At 36.1% G+C, this 26,944-nt stretch overlaps 1 protein-coding gene across 1 annotated transcript; it reads right to left on the minus strand.

The window, feature by feature from the left end:
* Nucleotides 1–15,183: 15,183 nt before the first annotated feature.
* Nucleotides 15,184–17,308, minus strand: LOC122454544 (protein ecdysoneless homolog). Its single transcript, XM_043489099.1, is given in 2 exon segments — nucleotides 15,184–17,088; nucleotides 17,090–17,308. Coding segments are annotated over 2 exon segments (1,929 nt in total). The 5' UTR covers nucleotides 17,170–17,308; the 3' UTR covers nucleotides 15,184–15,239.
* Between the last annotated feature and the right edge of the window lie 9,636 nt (nucleotides 17,309–26,944).

The raw sequence follows: 26,944 nt of genomic DNA on the forward strand, positions 1-26,944 counted from the left end.
TTCTCGTGTTTATTTTTTAGAATTCTTAAATTTTCTCCATAAACAATAATGCCATCTGCCAATAGAGAGTGTTTTACTCCTTTGATTTTGACCTTTAAACATGTTCATTTTTTTTTCTTTCCTTAATATAATAGTCAGGATCTTAAGTAACATTTTCACTAGAAGTAAGGAGCTTTAAGAATCCTCACTTGTATCCATCTCTTGAGATTATTCTACATGTTCACTACTTCGTGTGATGTTATTCATGGGATGACTTTGTTGTTATTATTTGGAAACAGAAGGAAAGACTTTAATTAAAAAAAAAATAATTTATACACAGCTCTAAGCATGTGTATCTCTAGTGATTAAATATGATACAGAGGCCAACGGTAGCTCATCTTGCTAGAATTGCAGAAGAAGATGAAGACTGTTAAAACCACAAGGAGACTGCTTAAAAGGAATGAAACCTGCAGGAATTGACCTTATTAAATGTCTCCTTTAATCTTCATTTTAATGTAGTACAGTAATTCTCCACTAACTGAATGATTTTACTTTACTTCTCACAGTTCTTTTGGGCTATATTTTGGCTAGAAGTTGTATATTTCATATTTTTAGTTGAAAAAAAATGATCATGTCATTAGTAGCTGGCCACACATTATCTGGTGATTTATATTCAGGTCTATGTAACATAAAATATAAAAATGAAATCATTGCTTTTTCTAGTTTGAATTGGCTTATTTATATCCAAATTTCTTGTCTCTTCACAGTATTTTCTGCTTTTCTTGTGTATGCAACATCAGCATGTTAGTTAAGCTTGCGTTATTCTCTTCAGTTACTTTTCACTGTGGAAATTAAGGCTATACATGAGTTTAAAGAAATCTTATCAGTGAACACATTAGTAAACCCCAACTGCAAGTGTCTGGAACCAAGCTAATCAAGATTAATGCATTCATTTAACAGATGGTTACACTGTTATTAAAATGCAAATGATTGGTTTCTGCTAATTGTTCAACATCAGAAACAATTAATCAGGAGATTTTTTCATTTCCTAATAGCCTTTGTAGAGTTTACCTTCAGAGATTAACATAAAAGACAAATATGTAAATTTCTCTCACTAACCTCAGGAGAGTCAATCAACTTGAAAGAAAAGTAGAATAATGATTATATATTTATAGTAATGGGAAGAATCCTTTTAGTGCTGCAATTTGCTCCTGAATTGTTTTGCACCTAATTTAACTAGTCTCCATATAATTCTGTGTACTGGAATATCTGTTCAAAAGTAATGAATTGTGGTACCTAACTTTGACTCAGAAGAGACAATCTAACTGCTTGAGTAAATAAACTGAAACATGGATCTCAACAGAATTGCAATTTTGTAAGTTGTTCACTCCTTAAGTTGTGTCCAATTTTTTGTGACCATGGACTGCTGCATGCCAGGTTTCCCCGTCCTTCACTGTCTCCAGGTGTTTGCTCAAATTCCTGTCCATTGAGTCAGAGATGTCATCCAACCATCCCATCCTCTGTTGCTCCCTTCTCCTCCTAGCCTCAATCTTTCCCAGCATCAGGGTCTTTTCCAACAAGTCAGCTCTTTGCATCTGTGGCCAAAGTAACATTGAGGTAAACAGTGTTTCAGATGAAGTCAGTACTGTGAAGCTAAAGCCCAAGTAATTCATTCATTCATTTCTCCACTCCATAATTTTTTACTGAGAGACATTTTTCTTTCTTTCTTTCTTTCTTTTTTTTTTCTTTTTTTTTTTTTTGTATCAGTGTCATTTCTCTGGTAAGCAGAGGCTAAAATCTAATTAGATGTACAACAGATTTGGGGTGAGAAATACTAGTGGATAATAAAAGGAAGAAGGAATTGGACTAAGGGAGATTTGGAAGAAAGATGAGATGGAACAAGCCATGCCCTGCAACACAGCCCTGAGAAGTCTTGGCTGGTTCACTGTGGGTACACAGAGTGAAAACTTCTCATCAGAAGAGCACTGTGTAATCTCCTAGATCACAAGATTTCAAGTGTTAGCAAATAGTATGATCAGATCTGACCTACCAACCTTCCTTCCCTTCTCTAGTCTTAATTCTCTATTTATCCATTTACCAAAGTGGTCATTTAAATTCCCATCAATCTTTTCAAATAAGAAACTATATATTAAACCCATATTGATGAGTATTGCTCCTCCCTTAACTTTATGCCCTAGATGTATTCAGATCACTAAAAGACGTGGTTCAGTTCAGTTACTCAGTAGTGTCCAACTCTCTGTGACCCCATGGACTTCAGCACACCAGGCTTCCCTGTCCATCATCAACTCCTGGAGCCTCTCAAACTCATGTCCCTCCAACCTTCTTATCCTCTGCTGTCCCCTTCTCCTCCTGCCTTCAATCTTTTCCAGCACTAAAAAGTGCAGTGGGGCTACTATATCTTTGTGTAAGAGACTATCTCTTGTCATGACTGAAGTTTGCTCTTTGAAAGAAAACATTTTGCAGAGATCCAGAAAGCTGATAAACATTATTATGGCTCTATTTTGGTTCCATTTCATTCAAATACATTCAAAACTATTGGTTTTAAATTGCCTACTTCTGTGTGCTAGGATAACTTAGTCTGTGCTTCTTAATTTCTATATAAAGAAAACTGAAGATTTTCCAACTTACATGCTTGTGATTAATTGCTCAGTCATGTCCAAATCTTTATAACCTTAGGAACTTTAGCTGGCCAGGCTCCTCCATCTATTGGATTCTCTAGGCAACAATATTGCTGTGGGTTGTCATTTCTTCCTCCAGGGAACCTTCCTGACCCAGGGATCGAACCCAAGTCTCTGGTGTCTCCTGCATCACAGCTGGATTCTTTACCTTCTGAGCCATCAAGGAAGCCTCAACTTATAATCAGGCATTTAAAATTAGGGATCATAATTGTAGAATTATTCTTCACATATAAAACAATAGCTTGGGTTGTCCTAGTGTAGAAAATTCGAAGTCATATTATGAAGAATATACAAATTATACTGAGCTGAATTTGCAATTTCTTTGTAAACTGGATTTGCAAAATGATGTGATACCATTCTAAATCATAACTGATATATAATTAACTGATTAATACATATTCAACTTGGTCATTGTTTATGTATTAAGAAAAGGCTGGTGCCTAAGTGTTTTAGACAATTTTTTTTTAATTTTTCAAGATCATCAATATAATCTCAAAATCAAACATATCTTAAAGCTAAAAGAATTAAGTGAAAGTTATAAAGCTTTTTTTTTCCTATCAAAATAAGGGATCCTTTCAAGCTTTTCAAATTTCAAAGGTATGTACTTATACTTATTGAATCTATGTGCTCCTTATATTTGAATTTTGTCTTTTAAAATTGTCCCTTTTGGTACTATCTAATCTTATGGCTTTCTTTTCTTAAATTTTAGTATTTTACTATATGAGATTTTAAAATGAAAATAAAAGCAAAATCTACATGTAGTCAGCATATTTAAAGTTCAAAATATGTTGTTATTATTAAAATATTTAAAGAAAATTAAAATGCACTATATCAGTATGAGTATTGGGTTTTTTGTTTTTTTTTTCAATATGAGTATTAGGTTATAGAGCAAACAACAACCTGTTTTTTCTCATTTTCTCATTCAGTTCAGTTCAGTTCAGTCACTCAGTGGTGTCCGACTCTTTGCAATCCCATGGACTGCAGCACACCAGGCCTCCCTGTCCATCACCAACTCTTAGAGTTTACTCAATTCATGTCCATCTAGTCAGTGATGATATCCAACCATCTCAACCTCTGTCATCCCCATCTCCTCCTGCCTTCAATCTTTCCCAGCATCAGGGTCTTTTCCAATCAGTCAGTTCTTCACATCAGGTGACCCAAGTATTGGAGTTTCAGATTCAACATTAGTCCTTCCATTGAAAATTCAGGACTGATTTCCTTGAGGATGGACTGGTTGGATCTCCTTGCTGTCCAAGAGACTCTTAAGAGTCTTGTCCAACACCACAGTTCAAAAGCATCATTTCTTTGGCGCTCAGCTTTCTTTATAGTCCAACTCTCACATCCATATATGACCACTGGAAAAAACCATTTTCTCATTACCTTCCGTCTTATCTTAAGTCACCAAAGGATAGTATTAATATATTCTCACTATTCCTATTTTGCAGGTGAAATAACTACATTTTAAAGAGGATAACTGCAATATGTACATTAACACAGATAGTAAACTGCATCAAAAATTTAAAGCTAACGTTGATCACAATCAACATTTTATTCATTTGCAGTACTTATTTTAAAATGTGTAATATATGCTTTACATTTTAATGAAAGCTAATTGACAAGTTAAGTAATATTATATATCTCTACTTTTTCACATATCTGAAAGATTGAGTTTAATATCAGGTTGAAATTACTGGTGAATATTCCAAGGGTGAATATAGTTTACATCTTTTTTTTAAAACCATACTATAAGTATGTTAAGAAGTAAAAAGATACAAAAAGATAGTTGGGATTATTTTAGTTGGGTGTTGGCGGTAAGTTAGTCAATAATTCCGACTGTTATGACCCCATGGGCTCCTCTGTCTGAGGGATTTCCCAGTGAAGCTTACAGGAGGAGGTCACCATTTCCTTATCCAGGGGATCTTCCTGACCCAGGGATCGAACCCATGTCTCTTGTGTCTATTGCATTGCAGGCAGATTCTTTACTGCTGAGCCATCAGAGAAGCCACACTATAGTTGGGACTGATGCAATATCTTTATGGAACAAGTAGACTCTTGAAATAAACATAAGCTATTAGTGTAGAACAGTTTTACAGTGATCCCAAGCAGTGCGCACACTAGGATGGCCCTGACTTGTGTATTCTTATTCTCTAAGAAAGCTTATATAGAAATCCAAATTCCTGTATATGGAATCCTAATAGTTATTCTTGGAGGAGAGGAGTGTGAAAAGTCTAACTCCATGCCATGTGAAATGGATCAAATATAGTTGTTCAAATAGTGTTTACAAACCTATTTCTTTTTATTGTTTTGCTTTGTTTCATATTTGACTGCTTAGTTCGAAGCTGTTTTGTTTGTTTTAAAGGAACTATAATCATAATTGGTTTACATCGAATCTAGATTTAAGTATTTTACCAATGTTTTTAAATTAATGCTTGGATACCCTTTGATTGTCTTTCTTGTTTTGGATATTTGAGTTTTCAAAAAGTCTTAATCCATTACTTAAATGAGAGAAACCTTACATTAGATACAGTACATGTATTAAAACCTTGGCTTTCTCGATATCTTAAATCATATTACAAGAAGGTTTTGCTGACCCAGAAGGTACTTAATCTCTTTAAGGTGACTCAGCATTACTTCTCAGCTCTATCATGCATCCATTTTACAGTTGACCTCTCAAAAATCAATAATGCTTTTCTCATTTCAAGTGCCTTTTAACTCATATCACTGGAACCATTTTATATAATACCATGTTTAATCTTCATGATCACTCTATGTAATAGTTTCAATTATCCATTTTTCATAAACTTCCCTGTGGATAAACAGAAATTCATTCTCATTCCTTTCATTTTTAACCCTCCTATTTTTCCCATGATATATTTTAATAAACCTGTTAGGAAATTTCTTCAAGTTTATGATCACGCTATCTTGGCAAACTTGGAAATAAAACTAAATAACAATTTTGTTTATAAATTCCTGTTACTATAAGAAAGTCAAGACAACTGTTATTCATAACAGATGCCAACTATAATGTTTTACTTCCCAGTGTTAGTAATCTTGCTTTTGTCAGCAAGATAGCATAAAGGTAAGCACTAAAGAAAGTGTTTTCCTCAGTTATATGATATGGCTTCTTATCTTCAGAGGCACAAGAGGCTAATGTTACTTTCTGTTTTATTCAATGATAATTTCAGTTGAAACTCTTTCTCCCTAATTAAATTCAACCAACTCTTCAATTAACTAATGCTCTTTCCAGCTTCTACAACAAATCTTCACTAGGATTCTCTAACAGTAATTTTCCTTCTGGTACAACTGTGTTTTGTAGTTAAGGCAAGAAAAATGGAACGTATGAACCAAGGAACCTTTCTTAAAAATATTTTTAAACCAAGAGGTAATATTAATGTATCAGGTGTCCTTATTCAAGTCATCTCATTTAACTATCCTCTTCCATTAATCCATTCAATTCCATTAAATTTAAAAAGGAGACTTTTATTATCTCTTCTTTCTATTATTTTTCACTTTCATTCATTTTTGCATTTTTATTATTTAATACATCAAGAATAAATTTCTATGGAAACAAATTTGATTCATCTTAATTTTATGATACTTAATGATCAATAACCAATATTAACCATTATTTACATAAAAATGATTCAATAAATCACCTACTTTGCATTATTTTCAATAAAGACTGAAATCAAAAGTATATTCTAAAAGATGGAATTGCTGCACCCAAAGTCACTATGTACTTTTTTTAAAGTTTTAACACCTATTGCCAATCCCAACCTTCAGGAAGTATATTCCAGTTTACAGTGACAGTAATTTATAAATGTGGAGAATTGGAGTTGATACTTAATAACTTGATCAATATGGTTTGTTTTCTTCATGACTTTCTGCTCTCATGAACCTCAGGGATACTCTTGAACTCCAAGACAATCAATCACAGCACTCCCTATGCCCCAGTACTGACCTAAACCATAAACTTGCTTTTCTCTAGTTTGTCTGTACCTGTAAGGTTGCAAATCTATATATAGGCAATCAAACTACCTATTTCCTATACTGAATCTTATTAGTATAGCTTTCACATTTGAGCTACCTGGAATGTTTCCATATCATGGACAAAATCATACATAGAATTATATTTCAGATTCTAAATTTTTGCTCCTTCATAGTGAAGGGGCAACCATCTTTGATTACCAGTCAGTTAATTATTAGCCAAACCACGTCTGAACTTACCATGTCGGACATGGTGACTTTGACAAATCCCCAAAGCTAGCCTCTGTCAAAAAGTTATCTTTCCTTCTCTAAACCTCATTCCACATATCAGTGAATGAATTAGTCACAGGTCTTTCTTTCATCTCTGTTCTTTTTATTATTTCTGAGAAAGAGAGTTGCCTTTCTTCTAGCAAGGCTTAACTACAAATAAAAGATCAAACTTAGGTCACTTATGAAAGTTCGTGAACATTTCAAATCTAACAAACGACTCGGACATACATATAAATCCCCTTTGAATAAAACCAATGTTAAAATTATTAAAAAATAAAAAGACAGGTTTCAGATTTAGAACAGCTTGTGGCTTACCTGAAACAGGCTTAATAATTTTATCACTTTTTCTCCTAGTGATTTCAATACACTCAGAAGATCCACACTTCAAATGTAATACATACTAGTAGATGAATGTTGCACAGTTGAAAAATATTCCTCTATAATTAAAAATGTGCAATGGGTTTTAAAACATATCAAGAAACTTGTGGACAGTAATTTGCCATAAGGAAAAACAGTTTTACTCATTTTCCTAACTGCCCTGTTGATTTGGCCTCTTAAATTGTCAATGGAGATATGTGAAGATCTCACCATATTCGAAACATCTATTCTCATCAGTTTAAGGATAATGTCAGAATCACTGCTCTGGAGAATCAGCCGGAAATCTTCTTCACAAAGATTTTTGCTCACTTCCCAGCCCACAGGATTTAGCAAACTACTTCAAATCAGCACTAAGAGAGATTAGGACCAACAAAAACATGATGTCACATTCAAATAACCTAAAATGGATCTATTAGCCATAATCCTCCATAAGGCCACACTAACTTACCCTTCCTTAGTTTTCCATACTTCAGTGATTTATGGTAATTTTATTCATTCCATGTGAGGACTTTATAAATGTTTTATAAATGTTCAGCTTTATACCAATGTTCATCTGTTTCTTATCTTTTAACTACCATGCACCCTGCAACTCATTCAACACTGGTTTGGTTATCCTGTGGATACACTCTATGGTAGACACTGTCCCAACCAAAAAGGTAAGTGAGTGAGTGATAGTTGCTCAGTCATGTCCAACTCTTTGCAACCCAATGGACGGTAGCCCGCCAGAGTCCTCTGTTCCTGGGGATTCTCCAGGCAAGAATACTGGAGTGAGGATCAATACCAACTTTTCCTTCGCTAATACAGTCTCTATCACAAGATGTGAATTTAAAAATAACAAGAAAACATATCAAATTGTTAAAACCTTCATGCAGAGAATTAAAATGAGATCTACATTAGAAGTCACTGGGTGATTGCCTCTTATTATAGTAAAGAAAAACACTATGAAGTGGAAATCTGAAGGACAAAAGTATGTGGCCTTAAAATTTTCAGGGGAGCAACATTCTTGGTAAAAGAAAAAGAAATGGTTAGTAGATAGGCCCTAAGATTCCCTAAAGTTCAGTCAGTTTATGGAAATAAAAAAGTCCAGTTTGGTTGAAGCATGATGGGTGAAAAGACTAATATAAACTAGCAACCAGCTGATAGGTCCAGACTAGGTCATGGTAAGTTTGAAAAGCAGGATAAGAATCCCAGATTTTATTAAAGTATAAAGAGGAACCAATTAAGAGATCTTAATCCTGGGGGAGAGGTGACATAATGAGCTATATTTTACATAGCACTTTGATGGCTATCAAGCGAATTAATGTAGGGCTGGGGCCTGGACAAGAGAAAGAGAAATGCAAAGGAATATTGTGTGTGAGATATTGTCAGGTCATAGTTGGGGAAACAAAATATAAGATACATTACGGACTTCCAGAACTGCGCAGTCTGCTCAGGGTACTTGACCATTCCTCTACAAAGACTGTATATACAAATTTAGGGCTTAGAAAGACCATTTCTGTCCCTCAGGACTCCCAGAGTCCTCTTCTGAGCTACTACTTCTCCCAGGAACCCATCTTGAAAGTCAGTTGAAGGGGATAATCCTTTTTTCAACTTCCATGCCATTGTTTTTTTGTGCATCACCTGCGTGAAACTAAGAAAAACTTTCTTTACATAATATCTCATTGAAGAAAATATGAATTGCAGTTATCCTTAAGGATAAAAATATCTGCAGCAGTCTTGCTTCCCCACATGACTCAGAATGGTACCTTGCAGAAAATGATGGTTACTTATAAATGTTCAATAAATGAAGGATGTGGCTAATGTGGCAAGAACTGAAATACAAAAGCTTTTAAGTTTCATTAGATCCCATTTGTTTAGTTTTGCTTTTATTTCCAATATTCTGGGAGGTGGGTCATAGAGGATCTTGCTGTGATTTATGTCGGAGAGTGTTTTGCCTATGTTCTCCTCTAGGAGTTTTATAGTTTCTGGTCTTACATTTAGATCTTTAATCCATTTTGAGTTTATTTTTGTGTATGGTGTTAGAAAGTGTTCTAGTTTCATTCTTTTGCAAGTGGTTGACCAGTTTTCCCAGACCACTTGTTAAAGAGGAAGAAACTATAAGTAAGGTAAAAGACAGCCGTCAGATTGGTAGAAAATAGATAGCAAATGGAGAAACAGAACAAAGGATCTAATCTCCAAAATATATCGGCAACTCCTGCAGCTAAATGTCCAGATAAAATTAATGACCCACATCAAAAATGGGCCAGAGACTAAACAGACGATTTCTCCAAAGAAACATACAATGTAACAAACACATGAAAAGGTGCTCAACATCACTAGCGATTTTAGAGAATGCACATCAAAAAACCCCACATGAGGTACCATAACACACATCAGATGCTGCAGTCCAAAATCTACAAGCAATAAATGCTGGAGAGGCGTGGAGAAAAGGAACCTATAACACTGTTTGTGGGAATGCAACTATTAAGCCACATGGAACCGAGTGTGGAGATCCTTAAAAAACCACTGGAAGACTGCGCATATGACCAGCAATCCCACTTCTGGGCATCCAATGAGACGTGTACCCTAATTTCATCGCAGCACTGTTTATAATAGCCAGGACATGGAAGCAACCTAGATGCCCATCAGCAGATGAATGGATAAGGAAGCTGTGGTACATATACACCATGGAATATTACTCAGCCATTAAAAAGAATTCATTTGAACCAGTCCTAATGAGATGGATGAAACTGGAGCCCCTTATACAGAGTGAAGTAAGCCAGAAAGATAAAGAACATTACAGCATACTAACACATATATATGGAATTTAGAAAGATGGTAACGATAACCCTATATGCAAAACAGAAAAAGAGACACAGAATACAGAACAGACTTTTGAACTCTGTGGGAGAAGGTGAGGGTGGGATGTTTCAAAAGAACAGCATGTATATATCTATGGTGAAACAGATCACCAGCCCAGGTGGGGATGCATGAGACAAGTGCTCAGGCCTGGTGCACTGGGAAGACCCAGAGGAATCGGGTGGAGAGGGATATGGGAGGGGGGATCAGGATGGGGAATAAGTGTAAATCTATGGCTGATTCATATCAATGTATGACAAAACCCACTGAAATGTTGTGAAGTAATTAGCCTCCAACTAATAAAAAAATTAAAAAAAAAAAAAAAAAAGAACTGAAATACAAAATGGTACTTAAGAGCTGAGAATATAATAGAAGGCACGTGCAGGACCTGCAGAACACTATCTCCTGGGACCAAAAGACAAGTCATTCTGCCGCTAAGGTTGGTATGGTGCAGGGTTCTGTGACAGCAATAGGAGAAAATGAAGTAGCATTTGGGGAGGGCTGGGGTGGTAACAGGAATGCTTTACCCATGGTCATTTGATGTGATCTTCCATCTCCTGTTCTGATCCCCTCAACTCAGTCACATTGACTCCATTCCTAGCCCTTACCTGTGCTGATCGTTCTCAGAATCTAAGTACTGGCTGCTCTTTGTGCTTTGATGTTCTCATCCCCAAATCCATTTATACATTCACACATCACAGTAAATCCTGTACATACAAATGAGTTCTGTTCCAAGAGTGCATTGATAAGTCCAATGTCTTCCTAAGTCCAACAAAATTAGCCTAGGTACCCAGCTAATACAATCGGCTGTATAGTACTGTACTGTAATCGGATTATAATAAAAAATAATACATAAAAAGCAAACACAAAAAATAAACATTTTGAATCAAATGGTACATTACCTTGAAAGGTACAGTAGTACAGTACAACAGCTGATTTGAGCACCTGGCATCAAGTGAAGGGGCAGAAAGGGTCACTGACTGACCGGAGGTGGGAGATGACAAAGCTGAAGGATTGTCAGCAATAGGAGGTGGAGGGGGAGTTACAACTTCACTCATTCCTGACATTGATGGCATAGGTTCTGGTTCCTTGCCAGAAGGAGATGAATGCTCACATTTTTGAAAGTTCACATCTTGAAGGCTCCAATGAAGGGGACTACTATATTCAGTTTGCTTTGCAACATTCTACTCATCAGAGAGACTACCCTTGACTATGTTATATAAAGTGCCTTCCACTTTATTCCTAATTCTTTTTTTTTTTTTTCTTCATAGGTAATACTTGGCATCTTTAGTCTTTGTCATCTCTCTGAAATAGCAGGAAACGTTTGTGAAAGCAAGGACTTGACCTAATTTTGTTAACCAATTCAGCCCCTAGACCTTTGAACATAGAATGCTCTTCACTTCAGGCCCTCAGTCGTGGCCAACTTTCTGCAACCCATGGACTGCAGCACACCACAGCATGCCAGGCTTCCCTGTCCATCACCAGCTCCTGGAGCTTACTCAAACTCATGTCCATCAAGTCAGTGATGCCATCCTCTGTCTTCCCCTTCTCCTCCTGCCTTCAGTCTTTCCTAGCTTCAGAGTCTTTTCCAATGAGTCAGTTCTTCACATCAGGTGACCCAAGTATTGGAGCTTCAGCTTCAGCATCAGTCCTTCCAATGAGTATTCAGGATTGATTTCCTTTAGGATTGACTGGTTTGATCTCCTTGCAGTCCAAGGGACTCTTAAGAGTCTTCTCCAACACCACAGTTCAAAAGCATCAATTTTTTGGCACTCAGCTTTCTTTATAGTCCAACTCTCACATCCATACATGACTACTGGAAAACCGGAGCTTTGACTAGACAGAGCTTTCTTGGCAAAGTAATGTCTCTGCTTTTTAATATGCCATCTAAGTTAGTCATAACTTTTCTTCCAAGGAGCAAGCGTCTCTTAATTTTATGGCTGCACTCACCATCTGCATTGATTTTGGAGCCCCGAAAAATAAAGTCTCTCATTGTTTCCATTGTTTCCCCATTTATTTGTCACAAAGTGATGGGGCCAGATGCTATGATCTTAGTTTTCTGAATGATGAGTTTTAAGCCAATTTTTTTACTTTCCTCTTTCACTTTCATCAAGAGACTCTTTAGTTCCTCTTCGCTTTCTGCCATAAGGGTGGTTTTATTTGAATATCTGAGGTTATTGATATTTTTCCCAGCAATCTTGATTTCAGCGTGTGCTTCATCCAGCCCAGCAATCTCATGATGTACTCTGCATATAAGTTAAATAAGCAGGGTAACAATAAACAGCCTTGACATACTCCTTTCCCAATTTGGAACGAGTCTGTTGTTCCATGTCTAGTTCTAACTATTGCTTCTTGACCTGCATACAGATTTCTCATGAGGCAGGTAAGGTGGTCTGGTATTTCCATCTCTTGAAGAATTTTCCACAGTTTGTTGTGATTCACACAGCCAAAGAATGCTCTTAGTATTTGCTGAATGAGTGGCTGACTAGACAGATGCATGAAAGCAAACTCTGGATACTGTCTTGAAGATTTAATAAGAGTTTGGTACAAATATGAAGAAATGGTGAAAGGAAATTCCAAGTAAAGTTAGAAGCATCATGATATGTACATTCAAGGCACTGTAGTTTGTCCATTGTTTATAAAAAAAGATATTAAGGAATGGCTTTCAAGAAGAGACCAGGGTGTGTTGCCATTTGATAAAAAATATGATACTGAGTTTTGAGTTCATCTTGAGACATTATTTTGCCAATAAGTGTCCATGTAGTCAAGGCTATGGTTTTTCCAGTGGTCATGTATGGATGTGAGAGTTGGACTGTGAAAAATGCTGAGCGTCGAAGAATTGATGCTTTTGAACTGTGGTGTTGGAGAAGACTCTTGAGAGCCCCTTGGACTGCAAGGATATCCAACCAGTCTATCCTAAAGGAGATCAGTCCTGGGTGTTCATTGGAAGGAATGAGGCTGAAGCTGAAACTCCAATACTTTGGCCACCTCATGCGAAGTGTTGACTCATTGGAAAAGACCCTGATGCTGGGAGGGATTGGCGGCAGGAGGAGAAGGGGACGACAGAGGATGAGATGGCTGGATGGCATGACCGACTCGATGGGCATGAGTTTGAGTAAACTCCGGGAGTTGGTGATGGACAGGGAAGCCTGGCGTGCCATGATTCATGGGGTCACAAAGAGTCGGACATGACTGAGCAACTGAACTGAACTGAACTGAGAAAACTGATACATTAAAGTGGTATCAGTTTTACATTTTAGAAGGAATGATGTGCATAGACAGATGCCATCTACTTAAAATTGATCAAATTCTATGGTGATTGGTTCACTTTAATAGTTCATGACAGAATAGGTATATGCAGCTACTTTTCTCTGTTTAACTTTCTAAAATGACATTTCTATTCTCACAATCATCTTTTAAAGAAATAATGCTATTACCTTTGAACTAATTAGAAGAATGTCAGCTGCCTGCCATAGGGATAACACAATCAAGAGAAGCAACCTAAGAAATGCACACTCAAGAAATGACCCAAGATTCTGGATTACACCTGTCTCACAGAAGGTGATATAACTGCTTTCCATAAGTTAATTTTTTTTTTTCAATTTGTTTTCCTGAGCATCTCTACTTAAAAATAAATGTACATTGCTACTCTTACAGTAGATTTGTTACACTTTTGTTTTTCTTTCAAAGTTATTTCACAGAACAAAATTTGTTATATTGCCAGATGAAATTAACTTAAATTTTAGATAAATGGAATTCAAGGTTAAATCTGAAAATTTTTAATTTTACTAAATTTATCCAAAGTTAATTTTGAAATACACATTAAATTTATTAAAATGTAACAAGTATTCAACATCTTAATAATTTCACAAGAAATAATTTCTGGGAATTCATATATCATTTGTAAAGTAATCTATGTAATTTTGATAAAAGCAAGAGGAGAATGTTTTTTTATTTTTTTATTTTTTTTTTTAGTTGGAGGCTAATTACTTCACAACATTTCAGTGGGTTTTGTCATACATTGATATGAATCAGCCATAGAGTTACACGTATTCCCCATCCCGATCCCCCCTCCCACCTCCCTCTCCACCCGATTCCTCTGGGTCTTCCCAGTGCACCAGGCCCGAGCACTTGTCTCATGCATCCCACCTGGGCTGGTGATCTGTTTCACCATAGATAATATACATGCTGTTCTTTCGCAACATCCCACCCTCACCTTCTCCCACAGAGTTCAAAAGTCTGTTCTGTACTTTTGTGTCTCTTTTTCTGTTTTGCATATAGGGTTATCGTTATCACCTTTCTAAATTCCATATATATGTGTTTGTATGCTGTAATGTTCTTTATCTTTCTGGCTTACTTCACTCTGTATAATGGCCTCCAGTTTCATCCGTCTTATTAGAACTGATTCAAATGAATTCTTTTTAATGGCTGAGTAATATTCCATGGTGTATATGTACCACAGCTTCATGTTTTGATGGTCTCACTGACTCAATGAACATGAGTTGAAGTAACTTATACACCTTTGGCAAGAACTGTAAAAATTACTTACAGATCACTTTCTTTTCTTTTTTTACTTTGTAAAATGTATTAATTCAAAAAAAATAAGTCTCGTCCATGTTATAGCCCATGAAATATGCATGTGTGAGGTGCTAAGTCTCTTCAGTCATGTCCAGCTCTTTGAGACCTCATAAACTGTTTCCCTTCAGGCTTCTCTGTTCTTGGAATTCTCCAGGCAAGAATACTGGAGTGGGTTGCCTCGCTCTCCTCCAGGGGTTTTCCCAACCAAGGGATCAAACCCTCCCCTTCCCTACCTCCACCAAGCATTGTAGGCAGTTTTTTGTTTTGTTTTGTTTTGTTTTACAGTTGAGCCACTAGGCTACCCCATGAAACATACTAGTACTTAAAACATTTGTTGTTTCTCTGAAATTTTAAATTTGACTGGACACTTATGTTATGATTTTATATGTTAAATCTGACAACACTGCCTTCACATGAGCTGCATTAAGCTAGTTCTTTTTTTTTTTTTTTTTGAGCATAGTCAGACTCAATATTTATTCAAGAAGAAAAAAGAGAGGCTTGGTTGGCTTGCTAATCTTTCGTTGGCTTACTTGTGGGTCTGTGATCAGCATTGTCAGGCAGCTGCACACCCATGCTTTGTAAAAGGTTGGAAGCAGGTCCTGCTAGTCCAGCTTGGGAACTATAGGACTCTAATATGTTTGAAACCAGGTTCAGGTCTACATCCACTGGCGTCATAATAGATCCTCCTGTGCCAGAATCTTCCTCCTCTGAATTGTCATTGGTAGTCTGGGATAGAGGTTCCATTTGCTTCTGGGTGGTGAAACTTTTGGCAATGCTGGTATGTGCTAGTTCCCGGTCCATCTGGGCCATGTATGACTTGAGATCATCCAGAGTCCCTTTGACAGATGCTTCTTCTCCAGGCTCCTGTGTTTCAAGATCCAAGTCATCATCACTGTCTAAACATTCAGAGTCTTCCTCATCCAGATCATCAGAGTCTGACTCATGGGACTTTGAACCTAAAATCTTATCAAAATAATTAAGAAAAGAATCTGCATCAAAAGTGATTGGAGCCTCAGAAGGTTCTCGACGCAGCTCTGCTCCTTTGTGGGTTGAGACTTTGGATATGAAAGCTTTCATGCTCTCTGAGACTTGAGTTAAGTCATAGTTCTCCTCCTGCCCCTTGGAAATGGACTCTGGCTCTTTTTTGCCATCAGCTTCCTGTAGCAGCTGGTCCAGTTGATCTGGTGAGAGATCTAACCACCGTTCATCATCTTCTGGAGGAAGATGAGCTTCCTCTTTCTTAAGCTCTTCTATATCAAATGGTATTGTCTGCAATAATGTTAAGATTTCTTCACCTGGGCTCATAGCATGAGAGCTTTCTGGCCGATTTACAGAGAGCTGGAAGTAGTTCTTGGCCATTTCTAGCCTTTCTTGGTACTGAACAGAACCTTCCATCAGTCCCTTAAAGTAATCGTTCTTTTTCAGACTTTCAAGGAAGCCAGCCCAGAGTGGTGATGTAGTCACAAGGGATTTTTTGGAGTCAGAAAAATGTGGGCTACATTTGGAACATAAGATCTCAAATCCATGAGCCAACTTCATGCCCAATTCATGGGCTCGGTACTGGGGATGACATGGAGGAGGCAGCTGGTATCCACTCCGCCGGTCTGGCACAAACCTTTGTTGCACCAACTGTGCATACAGACATTTAGTGAAAGTGACCGATGTCATTATTCGTGTTTCAGGCAAGAATGTCTTGAAAACACGACAGGCCCGCAGGTCAATGGGGTCCCGGAGGTAAAATGCCTGGACTCCTGCAGCCACCAGTCTGGGGTGCTGCTTCAGCACTGCTGCAATGCCAGCTGGGAGGAAGCAGTGTGCTTGATGAAGGGAGGCTTTAATTTTTTCTGGGTACCCTCTGATGCGTCTATTCACAGCAGCTTGTACAGATTCTGAAGCCAGAATTTTTTCTGGGTGTGTTGAGATTATACTCAGTGCTTGTGAGATTGTTGGGGGTGTGGTAGGTAACCAGGATACTGTTCCAGATTTCTTTGGTGCAGGAATAATGCACAACTCCCCTTGGTGGAAAAATACCCTGTTGGCACTATTATCAGGATCCAACCATTTAGGGAGAAAGTCAGCAGCTTCTATTAACAAGAATTCACCGTCATTGTCTTCAATCCTTGCTACTAACTCTGGAAATTCTTTTGTAATTTGCTTCACTATATAAACAATAAACCATTCATCCTCAATGTTATCCCCAAACTTTGTCATGCCAAATATATGAGCAGGAACATCTCCTTTCCCAGGTTTATATTTGAGATTGAATGGCTGATTCTGCCAGATATAGGGGACCAGTATAGGTGCAAACTGGGTCATTATCCTCTCAATGTACTTTTGAAGGATCTCTCTGTGTTGCTGGGTCCCCTCGTTTATCTGGTATCAGGAACAGGCGATACTCTACAGTGTCTTCCACTGTAGCAAACTTCATATTTTCCTCCATTCTTGGTTCTGGGCCTGGGCCTCTTCGGCAAGTCTCTGTTACAGCAGCTTTCCTCAGTCGTCTCTCCTACCTAGTGGGCTGGTGGGGAACTGTCAGCAGTACACACAGCCTGGCCCAGACTGGGTCCACACGTTCGTCTGGAACCCAAGCTAGTTCTTTTTAATCTTGTATTTTCAGGAAACATTAGCCTCAGTGATATTTTTCCCCCCATTATATAACAACTGAGTCTTTATCAGTAGATTACAAATTCCTAGCAGGCTAAAACTATGTTTTACTCATTTGCATGTTTATCAGATTACCAAACACAATATCTTAGTAATAACAGTTCATGATCCAGTAAATATTTGCTCTTTAAAATTAGATAAACATGCAATCAAGTTCCCTGGGCTTCCCTCGTGGCCCAGATGGTAAAGAATCCACCTGCAATGTGGGAGACCTGGGTTCGATCTGGTTGGGAAAGTCCTCTGGAAGAGGGCATGGCAACCCACTCCAGTATTCTTGCCTGGAGAATCCCATGGACATGGACAGAGGAGCCTGGCGGACTACGATCCATAGAGTCACAAACAGTTGGACACAACTGAAGAGACTTAGCATGCTCACATGGCTTCCAGGTGTAAGCATTGTAGTTAAGTGTGGATAACTGTGGCAAAGCAATTTTTTTTTTCTCACATAGTATATTTTTTATTCTCATTTATTGGAAGAAAGAGTTGACTGTCATTTCTCTTTTACAAGAGCATTATATGTTTTATCTTAAATGTGCTGTCTCCAAACTAGTACGGGTGTAGCCTGGTCAGGACATCTTCATCTTTAGAGACGAATCATCATCAAGGAAAGGATCTCTTACGGTTCCCTGGGATGCAAGGCAGTTTCAAGCCACATTAAGGATGCAATAGGAAAAGATTATACTGGAAGCAATCAAGAAAAACTGAAAACGGATTATTAATGCAATAGTAGCTTGAGTATATACTGGTAAAGACACTAGATCAGCACTCATACTTTTTTGTTTGTTTTTATTACATATCCACTGCCCAATGTCTTAGACACTTCCGTTACCATATATGATCCTTAGATTAATCATTTTAACACAAATTACATGTTGAAGGGGTAATTTTTGCATATACTATGGTTAATAATTTGCTAATATTAATTTAATTGGTTTCATTTTATATTTTTTGGAGAGGATATTTAAAAAGCAAAATTAAATATGTGGCTTGCACTATATTTTACACTGGACACCACTGATTCAGAACTGTTGAAGTTAATTCTGAAAACTGCCTTTAAATGAAAAATCTGTTTTTTATTTGTTCCTGACACTTAGAATATTTTATCCCTTTTTTTGTCAGGTGATTTTAATTTTTATAAAACAATAAAAAAGAATAAATATAAGAATTAATTATACAATAAATTTATTTTCAGAACATAGTCTTCCTATTTATGCATAGATTATTAATAAAATTTGAAAATTATTTAAATTAAGTAATTTACTGGAAATATATTACACTAATAAAGAGCAGCAAACATGTATCATCTATTTTAACTGTCCATAATTTGCTTTTTAGTACATTTGTTCCTCTGAGGAAAAACATTTACATACAGAGCTTAAATTATCATGCTAAACTAAAATGAACATTTATTCATGCTTTATTTATAATGCAGTTGATGCGTAAACACTGTAAAATAAATTAAGAACCCTACTACTAAAAATATTTCTTTTAATAAATAAAAATTTGCTGAATAATCTTTTTAACATTCTCCACCAAAAACAAAAGCATTGTATTAAAGCATGATTAGTATGTTTTAACTGTTTCATTTTCTTAGATAAATCCTCACATGAATCTTGTGATAAACCGACTAGCTGCTCTCCAGCAATTGTAATCACACTTTGGGACCACAGTGCTGGGTACAAATGAATTTATAAATAAAGGATCAATGTTAAATTCATCCTGGATCTTCCTTCCTGCACTGGAAGCACTCAGACATAGCTTTTTATTGCCCCAGCCATCGCCTACCCCGGCCGCTGTTGTTTCATACATCTCAAAGGACTCAAAGTCTAGAGATCATAGACCCTCTGCGACATAAGTGGTTAAGGTTTATACAAACTGAGAATTTATTTATGTTTTTATGTTAACCATTCTATCCTCTCAACAATTCTATCAGGAAAGTACTTTTATTACCGTATTATAGATAGGAAACAAAGGCACAAGAAGTTTTAACTTGCCCCTGTTTTAAGATTTAAATGCATAGAAATAAAATTTGAACATTGGCAGTTTGCACAATGCATGTGATCTTAACCATTATGCCAAGTGACTCAGGTGTGACTTTGTGTGTCTTACACTTTTATAACAGTTCAAATATTCATGGATATTTTACAAACTTGTGTGTATGTGTGTGCATGTACATGTATTTAGTCGTCTCTGACTCTGCAACCCCCAGGGACTACAGCCTACCAGGCTCCTCCATCCATGGAATTTTCCAGGCAAGAATATTGGAGTGGGTTGCCATTTCATTCTTCAGGGAATCTTCCCAACCCAGGGATCAAACCCACGTCTCCCGAACTGGCGGGAGAGTCTTTACCCTGAGACTCTGGGGAAATGTTAGTAAATGCTAATCAATCAAGATGTGTTTTAAATCAAAATAGAGATTTCAGTTATTATTTATTACACATTTTATATGTATTTTATTTAATGATAAATATACAGAAAATAATTTCTGTGTATTGAACAGTGTGTGAGCTCAAGTAACATCAGGATTTGTTCCTATATCAATGATATCATTTAATGTTTCTATGTTAATAAAAACATAGTGTAACATTTATCACACAATGATTCTTTAGTAATATTTTACCAGTGATTGTTATGTTTCAGTGCATAGTGTGATATTATTTCAGTAATTTATGACTATAATTTAAATTTATAGGTCTGAAATTTATTGAATATTATTTTCCTTCCTCTGTACCTTTTCCTGTTCTTTACATGTTATGCAATTAGCAGTTGTTTTATAGCTCTGTCAGAAATGTTAAAATATTTAGAGCCTTAAAATATTAATCAGGAATCATTGCATATTCATTTAATGACTTTCTGACTAACTGACATGAAGAGAAATGAAAAATGAAATATCTCTCATAAAGGCACTGAAAGAAAATAAAATTGTCTATAAAACATCCATTACATGAAATGAATCCCCACGGTCCTCTGGCCTTGAACTCATCAGATGGCTTCATGATGAACATTACTTTGCCTTTTTAAGTTAAAAATGTGTAGCTTTCAATTACACAGATTTAATTTACTTTAAAATTTAAATTGCTTAATTAGTCAATTTCAAACACAAAATTTCTGATGCATTGGGAGCTTTATACTCCTATCAAAATGTATATGGATAACTCCTGCTATAAAGATTATTCATTAATAATGAGATGACTCTTTGACTTTACTTCCCAATTAACACCTCTATGATATTTTGCCTTTGTAATCATATCAATCATCATGAGTATCACTATGCAGCAACAATTATTAATAAGCATTTTTCAGTGCATATGAAAAATGAATAATCAAAGCATGTGGTCTTTTATGTGTATTTCAGCTTTCCATTTGTAATGTTTTAATTTCAAAGTGAAGGCTAGAAAGAAAAAGAGAGACATATATTGGGTGTCAAACTCCTGAACTGTTTCCACCATACATTCTTTCAGAATGGTTCTTATAGTATTTTCTCTGGGCATCCCTTTTATCTTCCTTCTGTAACAAAAACCTGCTTCTCTTCCGAGGACACTGCTTCCTATGTGGGGTTCTTAAAGGATAGGTGTTTGTTCATTTGTTTTTCTACTTTCACTAAGCCTTATTGAAGTATAACTGATATACAATAAACTGCAAGAATTCAATGTGCACATAATGAATTTTGACATATGTATTATACCTACAAATCAATACAATCAAGATATTAAATAGCTATATCTACATTTATTATTTAAATCTACATGTTTACATCCATCTTCCCCCAAAGTTTCCCCAAATCCCTCCTACACTGACATCCTCTTGCCTGTCCCTGGCAACTACTGATGAGCATTATGTAAGTTGTGGGTATTCTATTTCATTTTTCTCTGTAGATGTCAGATCACAAGACTTCAAAGTGGATGTCATTGCACTTTCAAACATTCTCTTTCCCTTTCTCTTGAATTCCTAAATAGATGTTGATTTCACTAGCTTGATGGTGTGTTCCCAAAAGTCGCACACTTATTTAAACATCTTTATATTTTCAAATGAAGACTGATTTCCTCAGACACAGAGGTACACAGCTTATTCCCGGAGCTGCTCTCTGAGCACAGAGCATTGATTGCTTCTCTTCTTGGTCACGTGGCCGCTCAACTCCAGTGCTTGCTAGACTGAATTCCTTTCATTCATTTGCCTCTTCCTCCCAGGACATAGCTCTCAGACAATCAGAAGAACTGGAAACAATGAAAAAAAGTCTAATTTCTGCCAGGCACTGACGCTAGCTTATTATTTTCTCTGGTTCACATCCTGTTGTTTGTGGAGACTGTTTTCCAAAATTCAGAGTAGCTTTATCAGTCCATTGTCCATTGTCTGTCCCCCTCTCATTGAGCTGCATATCACATACACTTTTTCACTTTTGTTGAATTTACCATTGTGGGGAATTCCCTCTGAAATTGTACTATATCATCTGAGGCTCTTAATTTTCAGGTGGTGAGTTTTGCCATATATTTGATGTCCCCCTTGGTATTTTGATAGTAACCAGGAGACTGGCAAGTGCCACTTGTCAAATGTCCTCTGAAACAGTAAATTTTGAAAACCATGTTGTATTGCATTGTTTGAGGTTGATGTAGGAAACTGAATCATTCTCTGACTCATTTCAGAGGTGAGAGAAGTGTGTTGAGGCATGGCGTTCATGAGCCACAGGAGTTTGATTTTAGTCAAGCCTGTTTATATACCTATATGCACACTTTTTATTTGTTATCAACACATACCCACAGTAATTTAGTATATCTTGTAAATATAAACTCTATATTACCTCTGTGAATATATAAGCATGATTTCCATTTAAAATGTATCCTCTCAGTCCTCTAATAAGCAATTAACTTTCACCCACTTTCTTGAAGAGAGAGAAAATTTTAATTATTTTAAGTAATATACTGAATAATTTACATATTTATTTAAATATATTTTACATTTATAAGAAGAGAAATAACAAAAGTACTCATGTAGTTTAGATATTATTTGCAATTCCAAAAGAGTAATTAATTTTTATTACTTACCTGAAAAAAAAAAAGAAAAGACATACTAGCATAGGATTTTAGATGTCTCTCTGAGAATGAAACTAATTCAAATTAATAGAGGGATAATTATACCTCTCTGTTTCTACATGTATTACTTAATTAAAGAATGAGTAAAATGTCACAGCAAAGAGAGTGACATTTGTTTAACAAGAAATCATTAACAACATGTCTGTTCCTATTGAATTCGGGAAAAGCTATACAGTTGAATATGCCTGATAACCTGGCTTTGTTAGTTCACTTCAAGTCACATAAAATGTGAAAAAAGTCACAAATCCTTTTACACCTGTTATTTAGAAATAAAACTATTTGTCCAGAAGAATAAATACCAAAGATGAGTGAAAACAAAGTTTCATAAAATAATTATATTTTACTCATGTCTTATTCTGTTGAGATTGTTACCCAAGATTATAGAATGAGGCTTTGCTTATTGATCTTAATATTAAAAATTTGAGTGTATTATATCATTCATTGATGATCTGGATTAATTTTATATATTAAAATTCTCAGCCATTTTCTTTCATTAAAAACAATGGCTGCTTATCAAATTATCATTTTTAGAATAAGAAATTGCTTGTTTCCATTATAAAACTTTCAAATGTGTTTTAATTTACTTTTAAGACTTGATAGTCAATTTAAATTTCATTATGGTTTTCTTTTTTTACCCAACATTTACTTTATTACTCAACTAAGATCAAAAGGTCAGACAAATTTTATGCGGAGATGTACATAGCTAAAGTATTTTTTAGAAACCCTACAATTTTCTTTCTAGCCTTAAAAAAAAAAAAAAAATCACTTATTCTGTTTCTTTCTTCATCCTAGAAGCATTGAATTACGGGTATGCTTCTATTTCCACAAGACTCCCCTTTATGCTTCCCACATTGTACTTTTTAAAGTAGAATTCGGTATTCATCATATTTCACTATTACTGCCACTAGCCAATGGATATATATTCTCTTTTTATTTTGCATTTTCTCAAAAGTCTCTTACTAATTAGTAACAATTAGTAACAATTGCCAACTTCAGCTTTAGTCCAAATTTAGTTTCTATTTTTCAAATATATTTATAGATCTTCTAAATCTGACTTGATGAACAAGATAATTTGGGAGTTCAGATACTACAAAGAAAAATGTCAATATACAAATATATATATATATATATATATATATATATATATATATATATATAAGCCAGAAATCATCAATAGAACTGAAAAACTCAATGAGAATATTTGATACCACTCCACATTTGCAAACACTGGGATAGATGAGTAGTTTCTGAACCAAATGAGTGTGGCCTCTACTATTCGTTCAGGATTTTGCATTTTCCAAAGATTTTCCATATGCCTTTTGTTGTTAATTCCTCACAACTGCTATTTACAAATGTTATTATTGCAATTTAATGATAATTTCAATGTTTTATCTGATAGTATGCTGACTCAAAAGCCTTCTTTTGCATCTAATTCCTTACGGTAGCCTTCTTGTATTCACACAAGTCCGATGCAGCTTGCTGATATTTTTTGTTTGTTTGTTTGCTGATATTTTATTGAGGATTTTGCATCTATATTTATCAAAATATTGGCCTATAATTTTATACTTCTGGTTGTTTTTTTCAGGTTTTGATATCAAGGTAATGTCCTTAGAATAAATTTGGGGGTGATCCATCCTCTTCAACTTCTTTGAATAATTTGAAAAAGACAGGTATAAGTTCTTCTTTATATGCTTTATAGAGTCCCCCTCTGAGGTCTTCCAGTCCTGGACTTTAGTTTGTTGGGATGTTTTGTTATTGTTGTTGTTTTAAGTTACAAATTCAATTTTACTACTAGTGATTGATCTGCTCAAATTGTCTATTTCTTCTTGATTTAGTCCTGGCACATTGTATGTGTCTAGAAATTTGTCCATTTCTTCTAGGTTGTCCAGTTTGTTGACACATAACTTCTCATAGTATTCCCTTATTTGCTGTATGTCTAGTCTTACTAATTTCATATATAGTTGTTCCTTGGTAAAGGAAGATCTGTTTCAGGAGACCTTTGGATTCGAAAATCCTCAGAAGCTTGAGTCCCTTATGCAAAACAGCCTATTATAGTTGATTTTTCCATCCTACAGTTGATTGCGTCCACAAATGGGCAGCTCAATGATAAGGAGGGCCGATTATATTCCTAATGTTCTATAAATCTACTTACTTAATTACTACTTAATAATAATTACTTAATTGCTATTTAGTAATAATATTATTACTACTACTATGATTTTTCTAGTAGTCATGTGTGGATATGAGAATTGGACCATAAAGAAAGCTGAGCACTGAAGAATTGATGCTTTCTAATTGTGGTGCTGGAGAAGACTCTTGAGAGTCCCTTGGACTGCAAGGAGATCAAACCAGTCAGTCCTAAAGGAAATTAACCCTGAATATTGGAATGACTGGTGCTGAAACTGAAGCTTCAATACTTTGGCCACCTGTTGTGAAGAACCGACTCATTGGTAAAGATGCTGATGCTGGGAAAGATTGAGGCAAAAGGAGAAGGTGGGCAGAGGATGAAATGATTAGATAGCATCACCACCTCAATGGACATGAATTTGAGTAAACTCTGGAAGATAGTAAAAAACAGGGAAGCCTGGAATGCTGCAGTCTATGGAGTCACAAAGAGTTGAACAAGACATAGTGACTGAACAACAAGAGCAACAATATTATTCAGTTCAATTCAGTCACTCAGTCGTGTCCGTCTCTTGGCGACCCCATGAACTGCAGCACGCCAGGCCGCCCTGTCCATCACCAACTCCCAGAGTCAACACAAATCCATGTCCATTGAGTCGGTGATGCCATCCAACCGTCTCATCCTCTGTTGTCCCCTTCTCCTCCCACCCTCAATCTTTCCCAGCATCAGGATCTCTTCCAATGAGTAAGTTCTTCGCATCAGGTGGCCGAAGTATTGGAGTTTCAGTTTCAGCATCAGTCCTTCCAAAGAACACCCAGGACTGATCTCCTTTAGGAGGGACTGGTTGAATCTCCTTGCAGTCCAAGGGACTCTCAAGAGTCTTCTCCAACACCACAGTTCAAAAGCATCAATTCTTCTGCCCTCAGCTTTCTTTATAGTCCAACTCTCACATCCATACATGACCACTGGAAAAACCATAGCCTTGACTAGACAAACTTTTGTTGACAAAATAATGTCTCTGCTTTTTAATACGCTGTCTACGTTGGTCATAACTTTCCTTCCAAGGAGTAAGCATCTTTTAATTTCATGGCTGCAATCATCATCTGCAGTGATTTTGGAACCCAGAAAAATAAAGTCAGCCACTGTTTCCACTGTTTCCCCATCTATTTGCCATTAAGTGATGGGACCAGATGCCATGATCTTAGTTTTCTGAATGTTGAGCTTTAAGCCAATTTTGAGACACTTGGATGATTTCAGGCCAAATATTTGTATGCAAATGGAGTTACATACAGGAAATATCAAGATATATTTGGAAAAGTGAAGAATTAGAAAAGGCAAAAATTGTGCAAGAAAGGGTAAATTTGATTAGAAGTACCAAAAATAGATCATTCAAGGGTGCTTTAACTATGCTGAGTAAAGTTTTTAACATTATCAGAAGCATTGCATGTCTAAGAAAGTATTTGACTCTATGAAATTTTAATGCAAATTGATATCTAACAATTAACAAATATATGGGCGAAGAAAAGCTATCACAGAAATTATAGTATAACAGAATTTTTAAAGTTATCAACTAAAATAAATCAATATTTATGTTCAGGAAATGTGATTAATTACTATAAAGTGATATATAATTATCTAGAGAAAGAATGGCAACCCACTCCAGTATTCTTGCCTGGAGAATCCCATAGACATAGGAGACTGGCAGGCTACATTCAGGGGGTTACAGGTGTCGGACAACTTAGTGACTAAAACCAAATTAACTATCTAGATGTAATTCACATGATGAGGAGCAAAAGTATAATATCAGTACATTGATTTTAGATCATATCAGTGCCCAGTAAATATTTGAAATTAACTAATAATCACAATGTGTGATCACTCACCTAGAGCCAGACATCCTGGAATGTGAAGTCAAGTGGGCCTTAGAAAGCATCACTACGAACAAAGCTAGTGGAGGTGATGGAATTCCAGTTGAGCTATTTCAAATCCTGAAAGATGATGCTGTGAAAGTGCTGCACTCAATATGCCAGCAAATCTGGAAAACTCGGCAGTGGCCACAGGACTGGAAAAGGTCCGTTTTCATTCCAATCCCTAAGAAAGGCAATCCCAAAGAATGCTCAAACTATTGTACAATTGCCCTCATCTCACACACTAGTAAAGTAATGCTCAAAATTCTCCAAGCCAGGCTTCAGCAATATGTGAACCGAGAAATTCCAGATGTTCAAGCTGGTTTTAGAAAAGGCAGAGGAACCAGAGATCAAATTGCCAATATCCGCTGGATCATCGAAAAAGCAAGAGAGTTCCAGAAAAACATTTATTTCTGCTTTATTGGCTATGCC

This window comes from Cervus canadensis, chromosome 16 (assembly GCF_019320065.1).
Source record: "Cervus canadensis isolate Bull #8, Minnesota chromosome 16, ASM1932006v1, whole genome shotgun sequence".
Lineage (NCBI taxonomy): Eukaryota > Metazoa > Chordata > Mammalia > Artiodactyla > Cervidae > Cervus > Cervus canadensis.